At 38.1% G+C, this 25,517-nt stretch overlaps 4 protein-coding genes across 27 annotated transcripts in view; 1 reads left to right on the forward strand and 3 right to left on the reverse strand.

Moving 5' to 3' along the window:
- Positions 1–6,679, forward strand: part of mapk8ip3 (mitogen-activated protein kinase 8 interacting protein 3) — a 30,664-nt gene extending 23,985 nt beyond the window's left edge. For 9 of the 22 annotated variants that reach the window (XM_084117748.1, XM_084117767.1, XM_084117766.1 and 6 more), the window contains 12 exons: positions 301–466; positions 569–763; positions 841–997; positions 1,882–2,001; positions 2,104–2,184; positions 2,802–2,869; positions 3,183–3,331; positions 3,422–3,593; positions 3,930–4,043; positions 4,522–4,560; positions 5,164–5,550; positions 5,629–6,679. In XM_084117748.1, the coding sequence (XP_083973874.1) occupies positions 301–466; positions 569–763; positions 841–997; positions 1,882–2,001; positions 2,104–2,184; positions 2,802–2,869; positions 3,183–3,331; positions 3,422–3,593; positions 3,930–4,043; positions 4,522–4,560; positions 5,164–5,550; positions 5,629–5,747 (1,767 nt within the window). In that variant the 3' untranslated portion in view covers positions 5,748–6,679. The remainder of the gene's footprint in view (positions 1–300; positions 467–568; positions 764–840; positions 998–1,881; positions 2,002–2,103; positions 2,185–2,801; positions 2,870–3,182; positions 3,332–3,421; positions 3,594–3,929; positions 4,044–4,521; positions 4,561–5,163; positions 5,551–5,628) is intronic. The other 13 variants (XM_084117769.1, XM_084117753.1, XM_084117750.1 and 10 more) reach the window with 4 other exon arrangements.
- A 408-nt stretch (positions 6,680–7,087) lies between these two features.
- Positions 7,088–10,293, reverse strand: nme3 (NME/NM23 nucleoside diphosphate kinase 3). Of its 2 annotated transcripts, none has more exons than XM_084089552.1 (5): positions 10,140–10,293; positions 8,231–8,361; positions 8,026–8,127; positions 7,788–7,900; positions 7,088–7,714 (listed from the first exon to the last, which is right to left on the reverse strand). In XM_084089552.1, the coding sequence occupies exons 1-5, from the start codon at positions 10,183–10,185 to the stop codon at positions 7,597–7,599; spliced, it is 510 nt and encodes a 169-aa protein (XP_083945678.1). In that variant the 5' UTR covers positions 10,186–10,293; the 3' UTR covers positions 7,088–7,596. The 2 variants fall into 2 exon arrangements, with proteins under 2 accessions (XP_083945678.1, XP_083945677.1); XM_084089551.1 differs by lacking the exon at positions 10,140–10,293 and adding an exon at positions 9,378–9,527.
- Positions 10,294–13,401: 3,108 nt separating this feature from the next.
- mrps34 (mitochondrial ribosomal protein S34) lies at positions 13,402–16,304 on the reverse strand. Its single transcript, XM_084136302.1, has 4 exons — positions 16,253–16,304; positions 14,934–15,256; positions 14,809–14,851; positions 13,402–14,078 (listed from the first exon to the last, which is right to left on the reverse strand). Exons 2-4 carry the CDS (start codon positions 15,249–15,251, stop codon positions 13,780–13,782), a joined length of 660 nt encoding a protein of 219 aa, XP_083992428.1. The 5' UTR covers positions 15,252–15,256; positions 16,253–16,304; the 3' UTR covers positions 13,402–13,779.
- A 264-nt stretch (positions 16,305–16,568) lies between these two features.
- spsb3a (splA/ryanodine receptor domain and SOCS box containing 3a) lies at positions 16,569–24,607 on the reverse strand. Of its 2 annotated transcripts, none has more exons than XM_084125500.1 (7): positions 24,442–24,607; positions 21,859–22,005; positions 21,499–21,676; positions 21,213–21,400; positions 20,395–20,497; positions 20,159–20,284; positions 16,569–18,270 (listed from the first exon to the last, which is right to left on the reverse strand). In XM_084125500.1, the coding sequence occupies exons 2-7, from the start codon at positions 21,982–21,984 to the stop codon at positions 17,915–17,917; spliced, it is 1,077 nt and encodes a 358-aa protein (XP_083981626.1). In that variant the 5' UTR covers positions 21,985–22,005; positions 24,442–24,607; the 3' UTR covers positions 16,569–17,914. The 2 variants fall into 2 exon arrangements, with proteins under 2 accessions (XP_083981626.1, XP_083981627.1); XM_084125501.1 differs by having other exon boundaries at positions 24,446–24,597.
- Positions 24,608–25,517: the final 910 nt, after the last annotated feature.

Genomic DNA, 25,517 nt, shown 5'->3' on the forward strand with positions numbered 1-25,517 from the left:
GGGAGACAAACCAAACAATAAGGAATCCTCAAATTCATGCAAATTTTTCAGTTAAACTTTTCACTCAATTTGTCATGCAAATAATACAGTTTTTAATTTACTGTATTATTTTATTTACTGCTTAATTACTTTTTAATTGAATTTAATATAATTGTTTATTAGTCACTATCTCAAAATGGGTCTCAGATTTTTCACAGCTTACCCATCTTTCTTTCAGTAGAAAATGCTAGAAGTGAATTTTAAGCATCATAAATGATGAACTGAATTAAATCTAAAGATTGGTATTTCACCCTCTTCCAGCCTAAGGAACTGCATGAAACTGACTCCATGAACAGCCGCGTGTGGATTCTGACCAGCACTCACTCAGCCAGTAAAGTGGTCATTATCGATGCAAACCAGCCCTGCTCACTGGTTGACCAGTTTAACGTGTGCAATGCCCATGTGCTGTGCATCTCCAGTGTACCAGGTTTGTGTAGTTCTAAACACAAGTAAATGCACTGTCGATTGTAACAAACTCTGTTGCGGTTGAGTTAACTGTCACTTGCATTGTCCGTGTGTGTGCATGTAGCAGCCAGTGAGAGTGATTACCCAGCAGGTGAGATATTTCTGGAGCAGCAGGGTGGAGATGGGGCTTCAGAGGAGAAGGGTGGAGTGGAGGGCATGTTGGCAGGGATCACGATCGTGGGCTGTGCCACTAACTGCAGCGTAGTGCGCAGCAACTGCTCCTCTCGCACTGACACCCCCGTGCAGGACCGAAGCCAAGGTGAGCAAACTGACTGAAAATGTATGTTCTGAATCTGTGAGACAGTACATATTGGTCATCATATGCTTGGTGTTTAGCTCCTACAGCTCCAGTGTGTAGAAGCTTAGCTGTGTCGCAGTCTGCGGAGGAAGCGACAGAAGCCATTGAGGTGTCAGAGGAGACGGGGCCAAGTGAGAACGTGGACAGCACCCTCAGATCTTTCACCGAGCATGTCTTTACTGATAACACACACAGGTACCTTACATATAGCCTACTTTTAAAACCATAGAAGCTAAGCTACTTTAGATAACAGTCATCCCTTATTATATTTTTCTGACTGCAAAAGGATGTTTTTTATTTGCTGAATACTTTAGGCAAGGGCGTAGAATTTAGGAGGGACACTAGAGACATGTTCCTGCAAAAATATCAAGCAACTACGAAATGGTGCCTAACAATAATTGTGATCACACAATTAACATATATTTGTAATTTTGGCCACATCTAAAATGGGTCACACCTTTGACATTATTAGAAGTCAAACTAAATATGCCAGAAAACCCTGTATAAGCGTATTGAAAATACATGTGCACAGTTTTCTTTCAGAATCATCATTGTTCCAATTCATTTTAACCCTGCCTGTAAGTGCTCTCCATAAATTATGTATTATGTACTCTGATGCTGATGCATGAGCGATATTAACAATTGCACTGCGGACAGAGTCAACAGTCTCCATTAATAAGCCTTGTCCATGGACTCCTTGTCATTATTAGTTACCTTTAATTTTTAACATTACCGAATTCATTAATTAAAGTCAATCCCTGAATTATTATTATTTATTTTTTTTTTCCAGTTTTGAATGTGCTTGTTTATATATTCTATCATGAAGTAAAGAAGACTAAATTGTAATGTTGTTGGTTCACATAGTCAAAATTGTGTAATTATTGTCGTAGCAACATACTGGCATAAAAAATACTCCCTTTATGAGTTATGAGTGTGTTGGCTACCATATATATAAAAAAAATTAAAAAATCTATCGTATGTGCAAAAATGGGGATGTCCCCACCAATATCAAAATCAAAGCTACGCCCTTGACTTTCATAAATGATGTGTTGAACTGAAATGGTCTACTCTGCCATCAGTGAGGCAGGTGTGCCAAAGGAGCAAGTGACATCAGCCCCCACAGACTCAGAAGAGGCAGGAGACGATCGTGCAGGAACAAGTGCCGCCCCAACCATGTGGCTGGGAGCCCAAAACGGCTGGTAGGCATTACATCTTCAATTGTATTTTCACATTATAAAGTCATAATTCCATTTCCAACATTATATACACCATGTAAAATACACTGTAAACTCTGTCCACAGGCTTTATGTCCACTCTGCAGTGTCCAACTGGAAGAAATGCCTCCATTCAATCAAACTCAAAGACTCTGTACTGAGTTTGGTGTAAGTAGAATCCTAATGAACTATGTACACTACCGTTCAATTTAGAAGGAAGTCTCTTATGCTCACCAAGGCTACATTTATTTGATCAAAAATACAGTAAAATCAGTAATATTGTGAAATATTATTCAAATTTAAAATAACTGTTACATCTATTTTAAGATGTAATTTATTCCTGTGATGTCAAAGCTGAATTTTCAGCATCATTACTCCATTCTTCAGTGTCACATGATCCTTCAGAAATCATTGATGATTTGCTGCTCAAGAAATATTTTTTCTTATTATCAATGTTGAAAACAGCTGTGCTGCTTAACGTTTTTGCAGAAACCTGATAACTTTTTCAGAATTCTTTGATGAATAGAAAGTTCATCAGCATGTTTTTGACATAGAAATCTTTTGTAAGAGTGTAAAGGTCTATACTTTTGATCAATTTAATGCATCCTTACTGAATAAATGTAAAAATCTTACTGTCCCCCAAACTTTAGAACAGTACTATATATATATATATATATATATATATATATATACTACTGTTTACATGTTTACCAATAACAAGTATCACGAGGTATATGAAAAAATTCTGTAATCTTTTCTTCTGTCTTTGTCTCTTTGTGCTTCAGACATGTGAAGGGGAGAGTTTTGGTTGCATTAGCTGATGGAACACTTGCAATCTTCCACAGAGCTGAAGGTTTTTATCATGTTAAACTTATTAGAAAAATAACTGTCATTTATTATTAAAGCAGGGTTTTGCTGTAACATTTTTTTATTCATGCTCTCCATAATGTAAAATCAGATCCAAAACACGCACATCCACAGCAAAGCAAAATTGGGTGCTCAACAAGGAAATTAATAAAAAAGGAAAAAAGTCGGCACACCACGGCTCCAAAAATGTGAAAAATGTAATGATAGACTCACACACAGGTGATAACGTTTCGAGCATGTAGGCTCTTCGTCTGACTTTTTTCCTTTTTTCCTCTCCATAATCTGAAATGTAAACATAGATGGACAATGGGACCTATCCAACTATCATCTAATGGATCTGGGAAGACCCCACCACTCCATTCGATGCATGGCTGTGGTTCATGACAAAGTCTGGTGTGGTAACAAGAACAAGATCCATGTGATCCAGCCCAAGAGCATGCAGATTGAGGCGAGTCTCAGACAGCGAATGTTATGTCCTCATCATAACCTTTGTCTTGGGACTTTTATTTGATTTTATGCTTCTCTCTCTTTCATATAGAAATCCTTTGACGCTCACCCACGCAAGGAGAGCCAGGTGAGGCAGCTGGCATGGATTGGTGATGGTGTCTGGGTGTCAATCCGTTTGGATTCCACGCTCCGCTTATACCACGCACTCACACACCAGCATCTACAAGACGTGGATATCGAGCCTTACGTCAGCAAGATGCTGGGTAACACTTGCTTCTGTGACTTCAACACTTCTTAATTATAGGTTCTGGTTAGAGATGAGTTTAGTAGTGACATAAGATGTTTGCTGAATTGCCTCCTCTTAGCATTTAAGGCTCAGCTTGGCAAAATAATATTTATTTTATTTCTCCAGATCCTTAAAAGCAGTTCAACTGAAAGTTTACACTATAATAAACTAACTTTATTATTATTATTTAAATGTATTGTTAATTCATTATTATGTTAATTTATTGATGGAAACATCTTGCCTAATATATATAAAAGATCGGTAGTCACAATATAAATGTTTTACATTCTGCTGTGTTGTCTGTGATTGACAGGTACAGGAAAGTTGGGCTTCTCTTTTGTCAGGATAACTGCCCTGCTGATTGGAGGAAACCGCTTGTGGGTGGGGACTGGAAATGGTGTCATCATCTCAATCCCTTTGACTGAAAGTAAGTCTGGGGCGAGTTTGTTTGCACACACACTTCAGTGTTCACATGATTATCCTAACCTTTTCCCTTTCCATTGATCGACCAAAACATGTCCCTGTCATTGGTTTATGCTGGTTAGCTCTTCTTTGGTGGTCGACCAGCATGGTCTTTATTCTGAAGCTTGCTAGCCAATGAAGTATTGCCGGTTAAGCTAGTAAAGAGGCTTGAATCTCACTAACTCTTCAGCTCATTGGGTTGCCAACACCCTGGGATTAACCTGCAAACTTTAATGGCATCATCCCAGATCATTAACTGCTAGGTCAACCTCCTTAATCCATTAATTGCCCAACAAACCCTGTGTTGTCATCTCCTTTCTAGCTTTTCTTCTTTGTTCCTTTTTCTCTATTGTACCACTACCCTCTTTTGCTCTGTCTCATGAGTGTTGCTCTTTTGTCCTTTGTCCTGCCTTGTTCCCCTTCCCACTTCCTCCTTCCTGTAGCCGTAGTTCTTCATCGAGGGCAGCTCCTCGGACTGAGGGGTAAGTGTGGAGCGTTACGACTGTCATTCTTGTAAGATCAGTTACATCACACTTCTTTTGGGAACACCTTGGTCTTCTTTCATTTATTCCATCGTTCAATAAACTTTCTTTAGTGGTTTTAGCATGTTTTGGTCATGGATGACTTATTTCTCTGTGCATTACTACATTGTTTATTTAAAGTGCTGTGGTCATTTTTTTCCATTTTTTTGCAGAGTCATATAAATATAAATCCACATATACATATTTATCAGATAAATATATCTTTCGCAACATAAATCTAATATAATTGCTAAATCAAAAATATATTCAGCAGACTATAGAAATGTATATATGTCTATATATATGTATATACACCTTGGCCTTCTTTCATTACTTATTTCAATAAACTATTTTTCAGTGGTTTTATGTTTTAGTAATGAATGAATTGCCTCTCTGTGCATTACTATCTTCATTATGTACATTTTAAGTGTTGTAATTTTTATCCATGGATATTTTTTTGCATGCTTCAGCAGATTCATTTCTTTTCTTAAGCTCTGGCAGTTCCTGTGAGTTTCTGCGATTGGTCTTTGCGCTTTATGATTGCTGGTTTCTGTTCTCTTGTAGCCAATAAGGTGTCACCCACATCGTCAGGGGGCGTGATCCATGTATATGCGGATGACAGTAACTCTGAGAAGAGTAGCTTCATACCATACTGTTCCATGGCCCAGGCTCAACTCTGTTTTCATGGACACCGAGATGCCGTCAAGTTCTTTGTGTCAGTGCCAGGTGAGTGTCAAATCAATAATAGTATATCATATGCAGTGAGCTGTGTCAGTCCCAAAACATGTCGTCTTTTGTTTCCAGGCAATGTGCTGGCCACCCTGAATGGTAGCGTGTTGGACAGCCCATCAGAGTCTCAGGGGTCCTCAGCCCCAGCGGACACAGAAGCTCAGAGTCTTCAGAACGTACTGGTGCTGAGTGGAGGAGAGGGTTATATTGACTTCCGCATTGGTGAGATGTAATTGATAAGCGAAATTAGCATGTACATTGGGTCATAAAATCATAACTTATTCATTCTGTCATTCTCAGGTGATGGTGAGGATGAGACAGAGGAAGCAGATGGTGAAGCTCCTCAGATGAAGCCAGCGTTGTCTAAAGCAGAGAGGAGTCATATCATTGTGTGGCAGGTGTCTTATGTTCCGGAGTAACACGGACAGACACCTCCTGCCTTGCCCCCCTTTCCGCCCCCAAAGATAAAAGTATGAATCCTTTCTGTAACTATGCCCCGAATTCTGTACCTAAGCTATGTAACTACCACGGCCTTGTAACTACCCCTTCAAAGTCTTATATTGAACCCTTCAGCCTGTATTTTCCTACCCTCAATTATAACTACCTGTACGATCCTTCAATCCACCCTGTAACATTCCCTTTCCAACAAAAACACAAGGTTCAAGAACTTCCTGCTACTTATGACTGAAAGGCAATTTCAAATGAAATGCATATAAACAGCTTAAACAATACCAAACTACGTTCCTGAAAGAACTACCCAGTTTTTGCCAAATACCGTGACCTTTGTTTTTACAGTCCCTCAGCACACAGATCACTCAATGATACGAACTCATCGTGAACTCAGAGTTTCAGAGATGAGCGGAATCATTTTGAAAAGACCAGCTAGATGAATATTGGAATACCGGAAGGAAAATGCAAAAGAGACTTATGTAAATACTGGAATACATCATGCACTGCAGAGAGAAATGATTGAATATGTGAGGATAATCAAATAAATGGCGGCCAGGATTTGTGGGTAATCTAGCACAACCCAAACATGTCCCAATGGCATTTCAGCTCATTAAGTAAATATGTAAAAGAATATTCAACTAAATTGATTTTTAAAAAAGCACGCAAAATCACTTTAACCAATTGCAGCTAGCCCTCTTTCAACCTTTGTGAAATGTGTGCTGACTGGATCTGCTAACTTCCCTTTTGGATTAAGCATGAGGTTAACAGCTGAACTGAAGCCTTCGATTGGCTGCAGGTTTGAAAGAGATGGACGTCCCGCCCAGTCGCCTTGTATGTAAATCATCACTCTGTGTTCTCTGTGTGGTTAAGTATTAAGAAATAAACATGTTTATGTGCTGAATGCTTCTGTCGTCAGTGCCATAATTTGATGAAATGCTGTCATAATTTAATTTCATCAATATTTCATACACACAAATATATTTTAGAGGAAAATATATATTTTTTTTTAAAGAAATGTATACTTTGATTCAGCAAGGACACATTAAATTGATCAAAAGTGACAAAAGATTTATTTCAAATCAATGCGCTTCTTTCAAACTTTCTATTCATCAAAGTATTCTACTATACTGTTCTTTTAAAATCTAATAATATTTCACAATTTTACTGTTTATATTGTATTTTTGATCAAATAAATGCAGCTCTGGTGAGCAGAAGAGAATGTTTTAATGTTTCAAAAACATTTTTAAAAAACTTACCAACCTCCAAACTTTTGAATGGTATAGTTTACACAAAATAATACACACAAAGATAAATGAACAAAGGAATGATTTATTTGTCAAGTAAAGTTTGGTCAAGTGAGTTCCAACCACTAGACTAGAGCAAGACCAAGCATTATTGGGATATTTAAGTTTTTCAGAGCAAGCTGGCCATTTTTCATTCATTATTGCTTTTCTTTTTGAGTCATGAATAATAAATGTATTTCTACATAGTGCATCAAGATGACAAGAAGAATGCTCATATCAAAAGTTGGATGTAAAAATGTAAACAATGTCTTTCGAATGGATGTAAATACTAAGTAACTTTAGAGTAGTGTATGACTTACCAACCCACCAAAGATAACAAAGTGAAATATTTGCAAAGAAACCCTTAGACATGTTCACAACAGCATGAGTAAAGCAGTAAGAAAATGGTCACATTCAAGAAAAGCTATTTTGGTCACTCTATGGCTTGAGCAGAGCAGCCTTTACTCTGCGAGGAGCAGGTATCAGATGCAGATGAAGTTGCAAAAGCTGTTACGATACATGTACATGATGGCTTTCAGGCGTAGATCCAGTTCTGACTGCACCCTTCCCAGCAGATCAACTCGTGATTCTCGAACCACAGCGAGATCTCTCTCTGAGCACTTTCAACTGAATCACTGCCATGGATCACGTTCCTGCACAAGAAAAACAATTTAACATCCAGTCGTCCATCCATCCATCCAGTCAAACATGCACATACACACTAACCTGCCCACTTCCACGCAAAAGTCTCCTCTGATAGTGCCTGGGAGAGAGTCAGCTGGATTTGTCTCTCCAAGCATCTTTCTGGCGGCCTTAACCACATCAAGCCCTTGCCATACCTAATAAAACATATATAAATACCCACACATAAAGTGTTGAAGTTAGACATCTTCATAGGAACATCATAGCAGCATAAGTACAGAAATCATATTGGACCTATATACGGAGACAATGTGTTTCTTACCATAGCAAGAATGGGTCCTGAGCTCATGTATTTGACCAAGCCGCTGTAGAAAGGCTTCTCCCTCAGGTCCCGGTAGTGCTCTTTGAGCTGCTCCTCTGATGCCTACAAGCATTTACTGTATTAATACAGATGATATATTTCTTATGATATATTATTCATTTTCTTACTGAAAGCTCGGTGAAAGATACTCCAGTGGTGCTCTCACCTGCAGGAGCTTCATGCCGACCAGTTTGAAACCCTTGCGCTCAAAGCGGCTGACAATCTCGCCCACCAGTCTGCGCTGAACACCATCTGGCTTCACTGCAATGAACGTGCGCTCGTTTGGACCAGTCCATCCTGAAAAACATATCTGAAATTAAACCCTTTTAAACCCCCTCGACTTCTCAATGACATTGCTTGTTTTTTTAAGTACTTTATTACAAAAATAAAACGGGTCTATCTTGTAGAAGTTAGTTTGAGTGGTATGCTAATTTATTACACATACTCCATTCTGATTGGTCAATTATGCGGCCACAAAAATGGCAATATCAGAAATCCTTGTGTTGGTCACGTTTTGGTCCTCATGAGGACAACAGCTTATAAATCGTACCAAGTGATGTTTTCTGAAAATGTAAAAATGCTAAAGTGTTCCGTGATGGATGGGTAGGTTTAGTGTAAATGGATAGAATATATAGTTTGTACAGTATAAAAACCATTATGTCTATGTAAAGTCCCGATAAAACGCGAAAACACAACACGAGTGTGTGTGTGTGTGTGCGTGGCTCTCCGTATATAGAATCTCTTGTATAGAATCTCTCCGCGGTCAATATAATAAAACAAATTAATGTTAATTAATGTTTTATTTCCATTTATTTGTTTATTCGGTAAGTATCCAACGGTAAGTAAAATTTAGTTAAACTATTCGAATAAATCCCTTTAGGGTGATACAAAGTTTGTTTTGACTGGCTGTACATTGTCCCTAATAAAAAATATATCGTACAGATATAATTGGTAGCTATGTTATAAGCTTAACATACGCATACAATCATAACCGATCTACACATTATTTAAAAAAATTATTAAAGTAGAATATGCCGTATTATATCCTATTAATACAGAAGCATTAAACCTCTTAGCCCTCGCCACCTAGTGTAGGTCACAAAAATAACTGACGTTGACTCAGAACACATTTCCATTTCAAATGTATTATTTATGTATTTACTTGCAATATTATTATAACTTTATGAAAACCGTATAGAAGTAGTCAATATCGTTTTAGCGCAATCTATTTCTGTTCAAGGTCCCTGCAGAACAAAAGTGTCCATTAAAATGACTCGAGGGGTCTTCGTAAGAGCACGTATTCTTCTGCATACCTGATTCAATAATCCTGGAGTGTTTTGCGGCTAAATCCGCGACCGCGAGCTCTTTCATGTCGGATAATGACCTTTTAGAACCCATTATATGTGTGTGCGCTGCAGCCGTCTCGCGCGCGCGCTCACGCTACACACTAACGGACCAATCACGGATCAGCAAACACTGAAGAACCAATCGCAGGATAAAGTCAAGAACAAGGAGAGAAAGCATTTTATTACCCGTTTTTTTTTTATTACTCAGATTTTTATGTTAATGATCAATATCACATGCTAATTCGTTAACAGAGTTAGACTAGGACCCAAAACACATTTTAGGTGGTAACCTATTTATGTAGTTGACGAATGACGTATATATGGGCCGCATCATCCGCATGTGTTACAACGAAATGCTTGCGTTACTGCATGTTGCCATTACTTCGCATCACCTTATGCCTAACAACCTCTCCTAAAACATAGCATTATGTGCGTACATCATAGGCGTACATACGTAGCGCTGTAACGTGTACATCTCGTTAGCCTCATAGCATAATTGCCTAAGTCTTTTTATATATATAATATATATATAAATATGACTTAGGCAATTATGCTATGAGGCTAACGATCTGATAGTCAGCCTCATGGTCAGCCTAGCAAACAATAACTCACGAGATGAATTAAAATAAGCCGCCGACATGAGGACGGCTTGAGTTGTTCCATCACTTAAAATTTTATTTAGCTAATAAAACGACTAAGACGTCCATAATTCATTTATGCACTACTTACCCATCTTGAAAACGTTCGCAAATATTGTTAAGCAAAGTATGATCATCTACGCGGAACAGGAAACCGGGCGGGCGGGCTCAGGAGTTTTCGGAAGAGAGAAAGAGAGAGAGAGAGAGAGGGAGGGAGGAGACGCGCGCGCGCGCTGAGGAGTCGTTATGTGAGGAGTCAGGAGTATCGCTAGGTGACATGCGCATGCTTGCCTGGTTTTGCATGTCCGTACTACTTAAAACATCTTCCCCCGGTCTCAGACAATGCTTAAATCTAGTCCCAGACTAAAATGAATGTTTGAGCTGTTTTATTTGATAATTGATACATAATTACAAAAGCACAGACCAGGCACGGCGTCATGGGTGGGCCTGACGGGCCTAGGCCCACCCACTTTTCAACAGGCCCACCCAAAAAATAACTAAAAAATAATAATTAATATGTTCTAATTTTGTCAAGAATTATAAAAAAAAATCGTCAATAAGCTCATAATTTGTACTAAAATAGTCTAAATGTTTAGTTTTAAAAACAATTTTAAAAAGCTGGCTATTTCTATTTTGATGTTTCTGCGCAAGTTCAGCAGACAGTTCGGGTTTGTCCCGATCAGAGCTCGTGAGTGGAGAGCGCATTTCTGAATATTCCGCTCAGCTCGTTCATTCCGCAGGGTCGCTCGCTCAACCCAGAATGGCCTGCTGGTTCGAAAATATGTGGAATAAGGGCTGCCTCCGACTAATTTTTTTTTTCTAGTCGACTAGTAGTTGTTCATTTAAGCCATTCGTGGACAAATCGCCGCTTTATATTAATTTAATTACTTAAATAGGCTATAGCCTACAGGATAATGCGTTATGACCGCACGCATAAAGCTTGCCACAAAGAACCGGTTAAAGTAATGATTATGAATGTGTCTAAATTAGCAAGGAGACATTTAATTGTTTAGTAATAAACTGGTGTTTTCTGTGTCGCTGCAAAGATGAAGTTGACGATGCGGACTCGCCATGAACGCCAGAGAGAAATGCACTATATAAATGCGCTATATAAATATAGCCTATTTATTTTGGTTTTAATATTTTCGTTTAAAAGTAGACATTTCAAGCTTTCTGTAATATATAGCCTATATTTCTCAAATCTGTGAGGCACAAGCTGAGTTTCGGCGCCTTCCAGTTCACATGCAATGCAAGTGATCGTGTCGGCGCCTTATTACATTGTCTTATTTATTAAATACGGGCAATTGATTGATAAAACATTGATCAAAATTAAGATACAATTTATACAAAACGAAAATCTTTTAAAAAGAGTTTTCTATAAAAACAAAACTTAATGAAGTCGTCAAAATCATGTTTTACCAAAAACAGCGCCGTTGCTAGGAGGGCGCCAGCGCCTCTGCCTTCAGCGGCTCTGCCTCGCGAGTGGATGATAGCCCTGAAGACGCCTAGCAATGATATACCTTTAATGGTAGTATACCTTTAGTTAAGTTATACCTTAAGAGTCTTCGTAGCGCGCTAAGAGACAATGTTATCGGAAAATGCAGCCCAGGTATGATGCGTATGATGCGTAATGGAGATTCCAAAGCGCTCTTCTTTGGTCAGAACCATGGAGAGCGAACGCGGATAGGTCGTCCTATGCACCGAAACTTTTAACAATGCAACAAAATATTTAAAGAGCATCATGCTATTAAAATCTATATTATGTATACGCACAGATAATATAACAGTAGGCTATATTAGTCAATATTTTTTTATTAGGTTAAGCAGTGATTGGATAACGTTTTTTTTTATTTATTTTTTATTTAACGTTTTTAATTTAAGGCCCACCCACAATTGGTCTGGCCCATCCAAAACTGGAATCCTGGCGCAGTGCCTGGCACAGACTAAATTTGAACTGGTAGGAATAGGATTAAAGTCCACATGAAATCAAAATTGACCATATTTACTTTGTTTGCCTAAATTGATCGTTTTGTGGTGAACAATTCATCCATGCAAGTCAATCCACACAAAAAATTTTTTTGGCTTCGTAATCTTTAATCAAAATCTGAAAATGCCCCTCCCCTCTGCATTGGAGGACCTTCCCTGATGACGTAGATTTGAGGACTTGGGTTGGGAAACGCTTAACCACTCCCCTCAAACCGTTAGTCTGTTATGAGCGAGAGATGGAGAGGAGGAGCGCTAGAGTAAAACCCTGCCCTCTGTTCAATATTCCTTTTCACTGGGAAATACGTCACAACACTGGAGAAAAGTCGTTAGCAACTTCCGGTTCACGCGGACTTTAATCTGAGTTTAGTAATTGACCTACAGTATATTGGCCTACATTTGATTTACCCCATTACAATAGTCCCTTTACAATTATTGCTATCATAAAAATACACTTACTTGTTGTAGGTTTAAAATTCGAAATAAGGCACATCTAATGTCCATCAACAAATATTTTATGGAATATTTTTTGATTTTAGAGTTGCCTATATCTTTTCAAAATGTATAGCCTACTACTATCGCTCTTAATTTCATGTTATCCTCTCCCTAGTGTACTTTAGAAACTAAATCTAACCAATCATTTAAAACTGGGTATTCTTGCTTTCTCCAAAAAATTTTTTATTGCTTTAAAAGCTGTAATTCTCAACATTCTAAATAAGTCAGTCATCTTTATTAAGTAGCATAGGTTGTATACCCAAAACTCTATTTTGTATCTTTATTATATTTGGTTTCTTAAAAATGTAGCCGAGCCTTTAAAATATATGAGTGTAATGAGCTATAAGTTCACCGCAACTTATCCAACATACTAAAGATAAAGTATTATAGTTTTAAGATATTTCTGGTGTTATAAAATTGCATATTAATTTAAGCAAAATGTATATTTTAGTCAGAATTGTTGTGTTCCTATTTGGCGCGCAGAAGCATTCGTTCAATGTGAAGTTTAGCAGCAAAATGGAGATATTTGCACGACTTTCTAACATTTACAGATGGAGAATATACCTGTGAAATGTAAGTTTTGCACTGAGGAAAACACCATGTCTCAAATGCATAAAACAGCACAAAATACATGCTGTTTGCTGTGGTGGATGGATTTGATCCATGATCGACCTCTAGGGCTGCTTAAGAAAAGCGTGCACACGCAATTATCTAGACTAGATAAACCTAGATCAAATATGATATGATCTGGACATTTTTTTTTTTTTTACCAGTTTTGTGAATTTCACACAGAAGTTTACACAAATTTGATTGAAAATCAATCTTTAAAGAGGTCTGAAGGATGCTTCATGATCTACTACAAAATTAGACCAAAGTAAGTTTACCCATTTTTATTCTACATCTGTAATAATACACACAACTTAATCATATTTAGCTCACATATTGTAAAGAATATTACACATATATTAACACAGATAATAAAAACAAAGTCTTTCCACAGAGGATTATACTTTTGGGTTCGGTCACCTGTCCAATTGTGCTGAAGAAATCTCCTTTTTTCCCTCTCAGTGATTAGCCACATAATCCAAGGAAGATGGATAAAAAACTTGGCTATATTTTGTTCTAATAAAGCATAGCATTAAACACAAAACAGCCTTCACTGGAAGCAGTGCCCATAAAATTAGGAACAAGAAACAAAGTTTCCATCAAGACCACTGCAACAGAACTCAGATCTCCACAGCATGACCTGAGCATCAGACAGGTGTACCCTCTTGTTTCTTCTCATCCTGACTCCTGAAGTAGTCATAATTGAGCATGACATCCCGTTTCAAAGGTAGAGAGGGCTCTGGGATAGTGCTGGCATCCACACCCATCTCTTTGGCTTGTTTGGCCAGGATCATGGCACGCAGCAGAGGCGGGTATCTCACATAACGGACAGGGGCCTCAGGAACGGGTTCACAGTCCTTGAAGACCTCTTCTTCGTGTTTGGGAACCAGCCGCCAGTCATGATACATCACCTTATCCAATTCGCGCTCTGTGGACTCCTCTTTACCTGAAATACATCCAAACAATGTCACAGTGAGGCTGCTGTATTTATTTGCTAAATTTTTTAATTGTTTGCTTGCTACATTTCTTTGCAGTCAGTATGATTTTTCTTAATGTTTTTGAAAGAAGTCTCTTCTGCTCAGCAAGGCTACATTTATATAGTACAAAATGTTATGATGTTATCTATTTTAATATATTTTAAAATGTAATTTATTCCTAAATTTTTTCTAAATTAATTTTTTTTCCCCCCTGATTTATTTTTAATCAGTCTGATATGATGATTTGCTGCTCAAGAAACATTTATTATTATTATTATTATTATTAATGTTGAAAACAGTTGTGCTGCTTAATATTTGTGTGGAAACTGTGATACATCTTTATCAAAACTGTCTTAATCTGCTCCAAATACACCACTGTAAAATATTAGGTGCTCATTAACTGAGCTAAATTTCAACTTATATAAAATGTCCCTTATATCACAATTACTCCACAAGAGGCCAGTATAAAAAACAACTAGTTATTAGTCTTGCATTTACATTAAGCATACTTTTATCCAAAGTGACTTTCAAAACAATTGATCATAAATATATTAGCAATGTCACAAATATCAAATTGGTACATAGCTAGAGTAGAAGTCATATGGCAGAAAAGGAACTAACTTTTTCTAAGGAACTAACTTTTATTGAAAATAATTGCCTTTATTTATGGTTGTGTTCATAGAAATGGTCTTTTCTTACCTCTAAATGTTAAAATTCCCCATGCTTTCCCATGATCCATGTTCTAAATGAGAAAACATCAGTGTTTGAATTCACTGACTTCAATACATAAACATTTGTACAATTAAAATAATCACAGAACGTACCTCTGCTGTATAATCCACCTTGACTTTTGTTATTTTCCAGTAGCATGGCTCTGTATGCTCGTCCAGCCATGATTTGCGTGTGAAGAGCCGACCCACACCAAACATGCGCATGCCAGCTAGTAACGTAAAGAGGCGGGTTTCTCTCTGCACATCCTTCCAAGCCAACACAGGCAGCTTTTTGCCAGTGAAGGGCCGTGTCATGGTGTCGTAGTCTAAGGCATAACGCTGAGAGTCCTGGGGACGATTCTTCAGCTCCCGGTAGGCCCGGATCTTCCGTGCCATCTCGGCTATTAGCCTCAGACGCTTTTTCTTTACCATGTTGCCTGGATGACCAATAAAAAAAAACAATTACAAAAAAATAAGCACCAAAATATGGACATAAATATTACATCAGGTTTCACACAAAGTTGTGGAGTTCATGCAGCTTGAGTTCTGCAGTCATTAATGCAAATATCAGGGTATATCAAATACTGAGATATCCTGAAATTCATGGAATGTTCATTTTAGCTATTCACTCAAATTGATATGCTGATAATATAACCTGAAATGAAACGTGAGAAAAAATGTAAAATACAAAATAGAAGAATTTAAACTATTAATTTAGACTTTTGGATTTTACTGTATATTGAAAGCAGGGAACTCACAAAGAAAATGTCTTAAATATTGCCAAGTCTATTATTATGTCTAAAAGTTATATTAAGAATTGTATGAAAAATCGCATATGAGTCAATTAAGGGACTCATATGGGATTCATGTCACACACAAAAAGAAAGAAAGAAAGAAAGAAAGAAAGAAAGAAAGAAAGAAAGAAAGAAAGAAAGAAAGAAAGAAAGAAAGAAAGAAAGAAAGAAAGAGAAAGAAAGAAAAAAACACTCATAAGACATTATTTCAAATGATCAATAATAATTAGTTTTTCTTCAAATGAATACATAATAGGTTTGAAGGCACATTTAAACGGCCACTTAATTATAAATAGAGATGTGATTTGCAGTTATAGTTTTGATCTGTCTACTGAAAATCCGTATGAGACAGGAACCGTTATCAATTTTGCCAATTTTCCCTCATTATTTAAAACGTATGCTAATGTAAAATGAAAAATATATCAAACAGAAACATCTGAACAGCAGCTACTTTCAACGGACCAGCTGAACAACCAGCAAAATAGTCTTGTGCACACATGCTGCACGTGTTACAACAAATAATAAGATACTAGACAACGCAAAGCACTACAGCCAAAACCATAAGAAGAAAAGTGAATTTAATAAATGCAAATACGCGCACATTCTTATTCATATTCCAGTGAACGACAGTTATCTTACCTATCTGTTTGACTTGACCTCCACACTGCTGCTGTCCGTCACGGAAATCGGTCCGTGCGAAACGCGCGTGCGTGTTCCCGTTCCGCTTAGACCGACGAACAGCAATATTTGAGAGGGTATATCTCAGATGTTTCTCAAATTTAAGTGACCATAAATCTGTTCAGTAACATAAACAGACCTACATAAATAATCTCTTCTGCAGTACTTTCATTATGCAACAGTCTGTCAGAATTATACTGTACAAAATTAATTAGAAATGCATCATCCAAAAGTATGAGTTGTGTTTAAATTTTTTGTAATAAGAGCAACACTATGATTGATTTTTAGAAACCTTTATTAAGATCTCAAAAAGAACAAACAAAAACATATTCAGCCCCTATTTTAATGCATATATAATTCCTTATTTTTTTCTTGACTCGTATAAAAGGCCATGCTTAATGTATGTTGCAGAAGAAGCGAGAGAAGGAAGAGAGAAGTGAATAAAGAGAGAGTGAATGGGAGAGAAAGAGAGAGCGCTTATGACATACAATACGTGCAGAACACAGTATAGGGACATGTATATATTTATATACATACATTAAGAGCAAAAAGTGCTTTATGCATAACAAAAACATGATTTGCTTTTTTTTCTTCTTTTTTTTTAAACAATGAATTACAAAACCTGCAATATAAACCCCATATGAATTCAATATGAACCTCATGTAGAGATGTTGCACAGATTGAAAACTGAATCAACCTCCACGTCAGTTAGCATCAGTCAGTTTGACAACTGCATCAAGGTATTTTCAGGAAAACAGTTTCTCTGGAAATACTGTTCAGATACACATACACACACACACTTTGAGGAATAATAACTAGGGCCCAAAGTAATTCCTAGAGACAAAAACTGTCAAAATACACAGGCATTGTCCTCACCATTTCAATGTAATGGTATTTAAAACACATTTATGCAGACAATATCCATAATGACGTCACTGTTGTTAGTTACTGTCTGTTGGTAAGTCCAAGTTTGATAAAATAAGAATAGAGTAAAAACATACAATGATTGTTTAAACATGAAGAGGAAACAGACCATGGCACTCTGAAGTGCTGAGATGTTTGACGGGCCTGTAATGGAGCACGACATTTGAATATGCATTACTTCAGAGGAGATCAGGTAACGTTTTCTACCCCCAAGGGACGCCAGTAATGAAGAAATTTACAGTTCACTCAAGGTGTCATGTATTGTTTGTGTTCCTTGTGCATGCAAACAGTTTGGGTGTTTGCCTGTGTTTCATATGGTTGCATGTTATTGTTCCCCACATCAGAACAGGTTTATGAGGTTCATATCTTGCTTCTTGTCTGAAGAGTTAATGGTCTTCATTCCACTGGGAGTTCACACCAGAATAAAAACGGACTATGAATACTGTAATATATATATATATCCAAATGTCAACTGATGGGGCAAACTACCTTTAGAGCCATTTAGCGACAAACTAGTAAAACAGACTTGACTGACCTTGAATTCTTTTCAAGGTTATTCAGCAAGCTCTGTTATCCACCACTGTGATTGGCAGCACAAGTCCAGTGTTTATATATGTCGATTCTTCTTTATCTGTAGAGACATTTTCTAACGTGTGCATAATGACAAGCTGAGTGGATGTGCACACGGCACACGCAGTCTCAGGTCCAGCGGCAACGTTTCCGCTGGCAGGCCTCCGGGTCCGAGGAGCAGCCCTCAGAGTCACTGCCCGAGGAGGGTCCTGGCGGGGTGTGTGTGTTTGAGTGGATGTGCGTATGATCCAGGCTCAGCACCCATCCCAGTTTGGAGTGAAGAAGATGTCTGAGGCCGGGCGGCAGGGGCAGGACTCGAAGGGCATCGACTCCGGACGGGAGCAGCTTGCGGAGTCGTGAGCAACAAAGGTACTGTAGAGAGGTGGCAGCGGAGACCGAGCGAATCACCTTCATGCTGCTTTTGGCCGCGGTGGAACACGCCATTGGAAAAACATGTTTATTCTTCATCTCTGTAGCTGCTACACCTGCCACACACACAGCAACATACAGGTTAAATGGTATTAAATGTGTGGTTTAACAGAGATAATCCTGCTCTCCAGGTGTGTGATTGTTCAATAGTGTCTGATCTCCAAAACCCAGGGATGTGCAGTTACAGATTTTCACACAAGACTAGTCAGTGGGTTGTCTGAACAACTAATTATTATAGTCTTGTAAAATCATGATCACTAAACACAGCTAGGACATTTCTTATGCATATGGATGCAAAGCACAACCCTTAACTGGCAAATTTTCAAATAAGTACTATTAACTACTAAAAATAATGACTATACTAACTACTATAAATAAATAATTATAATTAACATTTAACCTCATTTAAAGTTATGTTGCAAAAAAGGAGAGAAAATGTAATATATATAAATATATATTATATATACACTCACCTAAAGGATTATTAGGAACACCATACTAATACTGTGTTTGACCCCCTTTCGCCTTCAGAACTGCCTTAATTCTACGTGGCATTGATTCAACAAGGTGCTGAAAACATTCTTTAGAAATGTTGGCCCATATTGATAGAGAGTTGATGGAGATTTGTGGGATGCACATCCAGGGCACGAAGCTCCCGTTCCACCACATCCCAAAGATGCTCTATTGGGTTGAGATCTGGTGACTCTGGGGGCCATTTTAGTACAGTGAACTCATTTTCATGTTCAAGAAACCAATTTGAAATGATTCAAGCTTTGTGACATGGTGCATTATCCTGCTGGAAGTAGCCATCAGAGGATGGGTACATGGTGGTCATAAAGGGATGGACATGGTCAGAAACAATGCTCAGGTAGGCCGTGGCATTTAAACGATGCCCGATTGGCACTAAGGGGCCTAAAGTGTGCCAAGAAAACATCCCCCACACCATTACACCACCACCACCAGCCTGCACAGTGGTAACAAGGCATGAGGGATCCATGTTCTCATTCAGTTTACGCCAAATTCTGACTCTACCATCTGAATGTCTCAACAGAATTCGAGACTCATCAGACCAGGCAACATTTTTCCAGTCTTCAACTGTCCAATTTTGGTGAGCTTGTGCAAATTGTAGCCTCTTTTTCCTATTTGTAGTGGAGATGAGTGGTACCCGGTGGGGTCTTCTGCTGTTGTAGCCCATCCGCCTCAAGGTTGTGCGTGTTGTGGCTTCACAAATGCTTTGCTGCATACCTCGGTTGTAACGAGTGGTTATTTCAGTCAAAGTTGCTCTTCTATCAGCTGGAATCAGTCGGCCCATTCTCCTCTGACCTCTAGCATCAACAAGGCATTTTTGCCCACAGGACTGCCGCATACTGGATGTTTTTCCCTTTTCACACCATTCTTTGTAAACCCTAGAAATGGTTGTGCGTGAAAATCCCAGTAACTGAGCAGATTGTGAAATACTCAGACCGGCCCGTCTGGCACCAACAACCATGCCACGCTCAAAATTGCTTAAATCACCTTTCTTTCCCATTCTGACATTCAGTTTGGAGTTCAGGAGATTGTCTTGACCAGGACCACACCCCTAAATGCATTGAAGCAACTGCCATGTGATTGGTTGATTAGATAATTGCATTAATGAGAAATTGAACAGGTGTTCCTAATAATCCTTTAGGTGAGTGTATATATATATATATATATGTGTGTGTGTGTGTGTGTGTGTGTGTATATATAAAATACCCAATAAGAAAAATTATACAATAATAATAATATTATATTATAACAATATTTTATTACTGTTTCTTACAGTTAACTAAAAGAACTTCACTGCACATATATTATCTCTCGTAGAGAGAAAGTGACACTTAAAAATGTGTATTATATTTCAAAAACAAGATAAGATAAGACCGCAGCTGAAAGCAGTTTGTCATGTGTAAGATTAGCTCTTACCGATGCACTTGCGGTTTTTGAAGAAGGTGAGGGTGCCGTGCCAAGTGTCCAAGTGAACACCAATAATGGATCCCTGTCCGAATCGTGACGAAAAGCTCACTTTATCACCGTTGTGATGTAACAGACCTGACAAAAACACATACATACTTTACAGAAGAATCCTTATGCACTATGCCTCGTGTAAAGTCTAGGTGTTTTGAGCATTAGTATGTGTTTGTGAACTGAACCCGTTTTACCTGTATATGACAGACCCCAGCTGTCTTCATCTTTTCCCAGCAGGCTGCAGAATGTGTGTCTGTATTTGTCTAGATTCACATCTGACGTGCCAATACCAACCATCTACATGAACACGCACAAGAGAATTCAACCATTAAGAATAAACAATCCCATATACACTACCGTTCAAAGGTTTGGGGTTGGTACGAAGTCTCTTGTGCTCACCAGGCTGCATTTATTTGATCAAAAATACAGTAAAACAGTAATATTGCAAAATTTTCTAACAATTTAAAAAAATGTTTTCTATTTAAGTATTTTAAAATATAATTTATTCCTGTGATGCCAAAGCTGTACCAAAGAGCTTTCAGCATTACTCCGTGTCACATGATCCTTCAGAAATCATTCTAATATGATTTGCTGCTCAAGAAACTGAATGTAACTGAAACAAAATGTTGAAAACAGTTGTGCTGCTTAATAATTTTTTGGAAATACATATTTTCAGGATTCTTTGATGAATGGTTAAAAAAATATATATTTCCCCAAAAAATTTGACCTTAAACTTTTGAACTGAAGTGTACACATTTTCAAAAAGAAAAAGTAAAACAATGTGCCTCACATCTTGGAAAACTCAATTGATTCAGCAAGTTTCATCCTCATTAGCTGTATGCTGACAGTTATGCTTCGGTCTGCTGAATCAGCCATGTTGCTAAATGTCCAAGTATAGAATCAGCCCTTTTCAGATAAGATGCCCAAAATAAGCAGAATGCATCCTATTCCTGACCATACTGAATATTACTACCACACAAATCACGCATAAAGACACACTCTTGTCTCTCACCATGTCTGTGCCATAGACAGGAGAAGTCATTTTAATCTCCCAGAAGTGTTGTCCCTCCAAGAGTTCTTTGGAGCCACGAATGGCAGCCGTTCCACAGCTATATTCTGAGTGGAAGCTCACTTTCCTGTTCTCACAGCTCAGCAGCGTTGCAGACGACCGGCTGCCCTCATCCCACACCCAGTCAAAATCTGACAAACAAGTAAACAGCCAATAAGAGAACAAGTTCTGTCATAATAAGCAAGATCAAGGTAAAAAAAAAATATATTAATGTTGCATTTGGCACCACCTTGGTCATCTTCTCCACAGTGGCAGTCTCGCAAGTGTGTGTAACCCCGGAGCCGTGGGTTACAGCTGAGCTCCATCTGTGAATCACAGCTGCAGTACGACTCTCCCGTTACAGGAACCGCACTCGGAACCGCCGGCACAATGGCTGGATACTCGGCTTCGGAATCAGAGTCACTGTACTGCAGGACAAATGCGTGCAAATTCAGATCTGACATAGTTTCGGTCCGTTTTGTCAGCCATTTGTGCTTTTTTGAACTGAAACAGCTCTTGTAATGTTCAGCACTTCAGACAAAAGGCCATCTCATACTAAAAACAGAATTGCTGCCTCATCTAAAGGCATTTCCACATCATCCACACCAACCTGCTGGCGATCATAACTCCACTCGTCACTCTCGGAGGCGAGCACCAGCGCTCTCGCATCTGCATCCCGTCGGATTCCACTCCACACGTACCTCCACGCCCTGCTGTTTCTGCTCCGCCTTGACATGCCAACCAGGAGCCACCGCACCTGTCCATCACAGACACAACAGTTGCTTGACATAAAGCATAAACAAAGAGAACACTGGAGAAACACACTGTCAAGGCAAGTCGAATTTCTTTGTATAGCACTTTTCACAATGCTCTCTGAAAGTCATGATGTTTATAATATCTTACTATCTTCATGTCTTATAGTCGCACATTAGCAGATTAAAGCTTGGCGACAAATTACAGTACTGTGCAAAAGTCTTAGGCACATTAGTATTTTCACAAAAAAAGGTTGCAAGCCAGTTATTTATATCTTTTGCTGTAGTGTGTCAGTAGGAAATAATATCACTTTACATTTCCAAACATTCCTTTTGCCATTAATTGTAATAATCCAGTGAGATTTTTGTATGCACAAGGAGTCTGACAACAGCCGGTATGATCTAATCTCACCATCATCTGGGATTACATGAAGAAACTGAAAAAACTGAGACTAAATCCAGTGACCAAAACTGTGGCAAAGCTACCTGAAAAACTATGAGCAAGTGTCCCTAGGACAAAAGCTGTTTTAAACGCAAAGGGTGGTCACACCAAATATTGACTTGATTTAGTTAATAGAAGTTAATTCATTAAAAAAAAAAAATCTATTTATGACATTATTTTTGAAAGCATTATCAAAACTTTTCACAGTAATGTAGCTTTGCAGGTAGGTTTATATTATATATATATATATATATATATAGTACTGTGCAAAAGTCTTAGGCATGTTAATACCCCCCCCCCCCCCCCCCCCCAAAAAAATGGTTTTAAGTCAGTTATTTATATCTTTTGCTGTAGTGTGTCAGTAGGAAATATCAGTTTACATTTCCAAACATTCTTTTTGCCATTAATTGTAATAATCCAGTGAGATTTGTGTATGCACAAGGAGTCTGACAACAGCCGGTATGATCTGATCTCTCCATCATCGAGTCCGTCTGTGATTACATGAAGAAACAGAAAAAACTGAGACAAACTAAATCCAGAAGAACTGCGGGAACGTCTCCAAGATGCTTGAAGAAACCTTCCTGCAAAGCTACAGTACTGTGAAAAGTACTGGCACTTGTGTTAAAATGCTGTAAAGTGAGAATGCTTTCAAAAATAAAATCACAAATTTAATTTATTTATGATTTAACTTCTATTAACTAATTCAAATCAATATATGGTGTAACCCATTGCGTTTAAAATGGCTTTTGCCCAGGTACACTTGCGCACAGTTTTGCAGGTAGCTTTGCAGGAAGGTTTCTTCAAGCATCTCGGAGACGTTCGCGCAGTTCTTCTGGATTTAGTCTGTCTCAGTTTTTTCTGTTTCTTCATGTAATCACAGACGGACTCGATGATGGAGAGATCAGATCATACCGGCTGTTGTCAGACTCCTTGTGCATACACAAATCTCACTGGATTATTACAATTAATGGCAAAAAGAATGTTTGGAAATGTAAACTGATATTTCCTACTGACACACTACAGCAAAAGATATAAATAACTGACTTAAAAGGGGGGGGGGGGGGGGGGGGGGGGTTTATTAACATGCCTTTTGCACAGTACTGTGTGTGTATATATATATATATATATATATATATATATATATACACACACATATATTGCATAGAAAAATAAAACTTGTAGCAGTAGTTTGCCTTTTTTTGTGCAGTTTTTTCTATTTTGACAGATAATTACCCTAACGAAGTTTAGTGTTTAGTTCTTCCCTCAAATTTAAAAATATATACAATATTCTCATATTTTGATGCTTTATTTGAACTTGTATGTTCATTAAAAACAAATATCCCGCCCGGACATCACTTTAAGTTTAAGGAATTGTGTGTTATTATACAGTGTACCAATACATTAGTTTGATATAAGCCATAACATTTTCTGTCCCTACCTCACCTGCTTAAAATAATTTCTAAAAGGACAAACGAATTGCCTCATGTGTTTTATTGTCAGCCCGTTGCGCGTGAACTGCGCTCGTAAAGCTACACTGTAACGTTAGTGTTTCGCGCGAGATGTAAACAGGCAACACGCTCAGTTTAACTGTCAATTACGTGCATTCAGTCATTTCATTTCGCATAAGCAGTCATTATGGACTAGCTGACATGTCGGTATACTGTATCTCCTAAAGACAGATTCCCCACAAAAAAATAAATAAAAATAACATGTTCTCTTGTTAGGCCTCGCAGAAAGTGGTCAGCGAGAGCCAGGTACCTTGCAAGTCTGTCTGTAGAGATGAAGGCTTATTCGCTTATAGGAGAACAGATCGCCTGTACTCACACTAATAATATGTAATCCTATTTGGATTTCAATATTATACCAGCCCATATGATAATAATTGTAAGAAAGTGCAACAGGCTTCGACAAATGATCTTGGCGCTAACGGAGGCTCGCGGACTTAGCAACGCTACATCCTGGCTGCTGCATTCACTAGGACAAGCACAAGCAAACTTACCTGCCTTTTAGGGATACCACCGCGATCGTTGGGTCCCGTATACCTAAAGATTTTATTATGACACTGTAATGTATGTATCTGTGAAGGCAATTGGATTCTGTCCACCAGGCAGGGACCAGCTAACTGTCACACTTTTCTGTGACCTACTTTCACGACAGACGTAAACAATGCTTTAGTAAGTCCCGCCTCTCCAGTTCAAAACTCCATTGGCCGAAAATTCCAAGTGGGTGTGGTTTATTTTCTAGCTCGCGTAACTACAGGTCTAAACAGCTGTCACTTAAATGTCAAACTCGTCCCAAGAATGAAGGCTAAACCCCTTTCTGACGTTCACTGCACGCTTCCCAATCCCAAGTACCTAGAGGCAGATGTTAAAATTTGTTATTATCGATTAACTAGATTAGGTTTGGACCGTTTCAATTAGACAACAGCTCTTTTCTGCGTTCTTCATGTTCCAACCGATCAATTTAACCCACTATTTCAGAATGTTCTACCACATGTATCAGAACAATCTGTCATGTTTGTTCATACCTACAAAAGTTAGACCCGAATATTGCTCATTTACCTTGATTAAGATTGGTATTTAGTTAATACACAACTGTCAAGCCTGGTCGGTTTTATGCTGCGTTCATGATAAAGACCGTGTCCAGATGACAACACGTGACGTTATATTCGGAGCTGTGGACGTAAATCGGACCGGGAATTATGTTCTACATGAACGCTTTTTATCCGTTTAAATCACCTAATTGCGATAATTACGACATGCCATGTGCGCACCTTTAGCCCAAAATAAAAATAAATTATATTTTTGCATAAATTACAATGAAGCCTACAGTATTTTAGGACCATTAAGCTTCTAGGCTTTTTGCATATTTTAATATTACTTCTTTATATCATAATTTCACGATTTAATGCAGTTTTTTGTGTATATATATAAATATATAATATATATATATTAAACTTAAATAGCAAACGTAAAAGGTCCGGGCCCATTATGAGACTTTTTTTCTTTCTTTCTTTTTTGCTTATTAAAATAATTATAAAGGTTCAAAATTAGACTATTTTATTCAAAATATAAT

This window comes from Abramis brama, assembly GCF_963993115.1.
Source record: "Abramis brama genome assembly, chromosome: 1".
Lineage (NCBI taxonomy): Eukaryota > Metazoa > Chordata > Actinopteri > Cypriniformes > Leuciscidae > Abramis > Abramis brama.

Excerpts from the sequence above, each read along its gene's own strand:
- nme3 (XM_084089551.1), bottom strand. The coding sequence starts at position 9,462 with ATGGGTTCTAAAAGGTCATTATCCGACATGAAAGAGCTCGCGGTCGCG. Across the intron at positions 8,362-9,377 it reads CTCCAGGATTATTGAATCAG|GATGGACTGGTCCAAACGAG; the intron begins GTATGCAGAAGA and ends TATGTTTTTCAG. Across the intron at positions 7,715-7,787 it reads TTTTGCGTGGAAGTGGGCAG|GAACGTGATCCATGGCAGTG; the intron begins GTTAGTGTGTAT and ends TTTCTTGTGCAG.
- mrps34 (XM_084136302.1), bottom strand. The coding sequence starts at position 15,251 with ATGGTAAAGAAAAAGCGTCTGAGGCTAATAGCCGAGATGGCACGGAAG. Across the intron at positions 14,852-14,933 it reads AGGTGGATTATACAGCAGAG|AACATGGATCATGGGAAAGC; the intron begins GTACGTTCTGTG and ends TTTCTCATTTAG. Across the intron at positions 14,079-14,808 it reads GGGAATTTTAACATTTAGAG|GTAAAGAGGAGTCCACAGAG; the intron begins GTAAGAAAAGAC and ends GATGTATTTCAG.
- spsb3a (XM_084125500.1), bottom strand. The coding sequence starts at position 21,984 with ATGTCAAGGCGGAGCAGAAACAGCAGGGCGTGGAGGTACGTGTGGAGT. Across the intron at positions 21,401-21,498 it reads CTGTGGAGAAGATGACCAAG|ATTTTGACTGGGTGTGGGAT; the intron begins GTGGTGCCAAAT and ends CTTGTTTGTCAG. Across the intron at positions 18,271-20,158 it reads CAAAAACCGCAAGTGCATCG|GTGTAGCAGCTACAGAGATG; the intron begins GTAAGAGCTAAT and ends TGTGTGTGGCAG.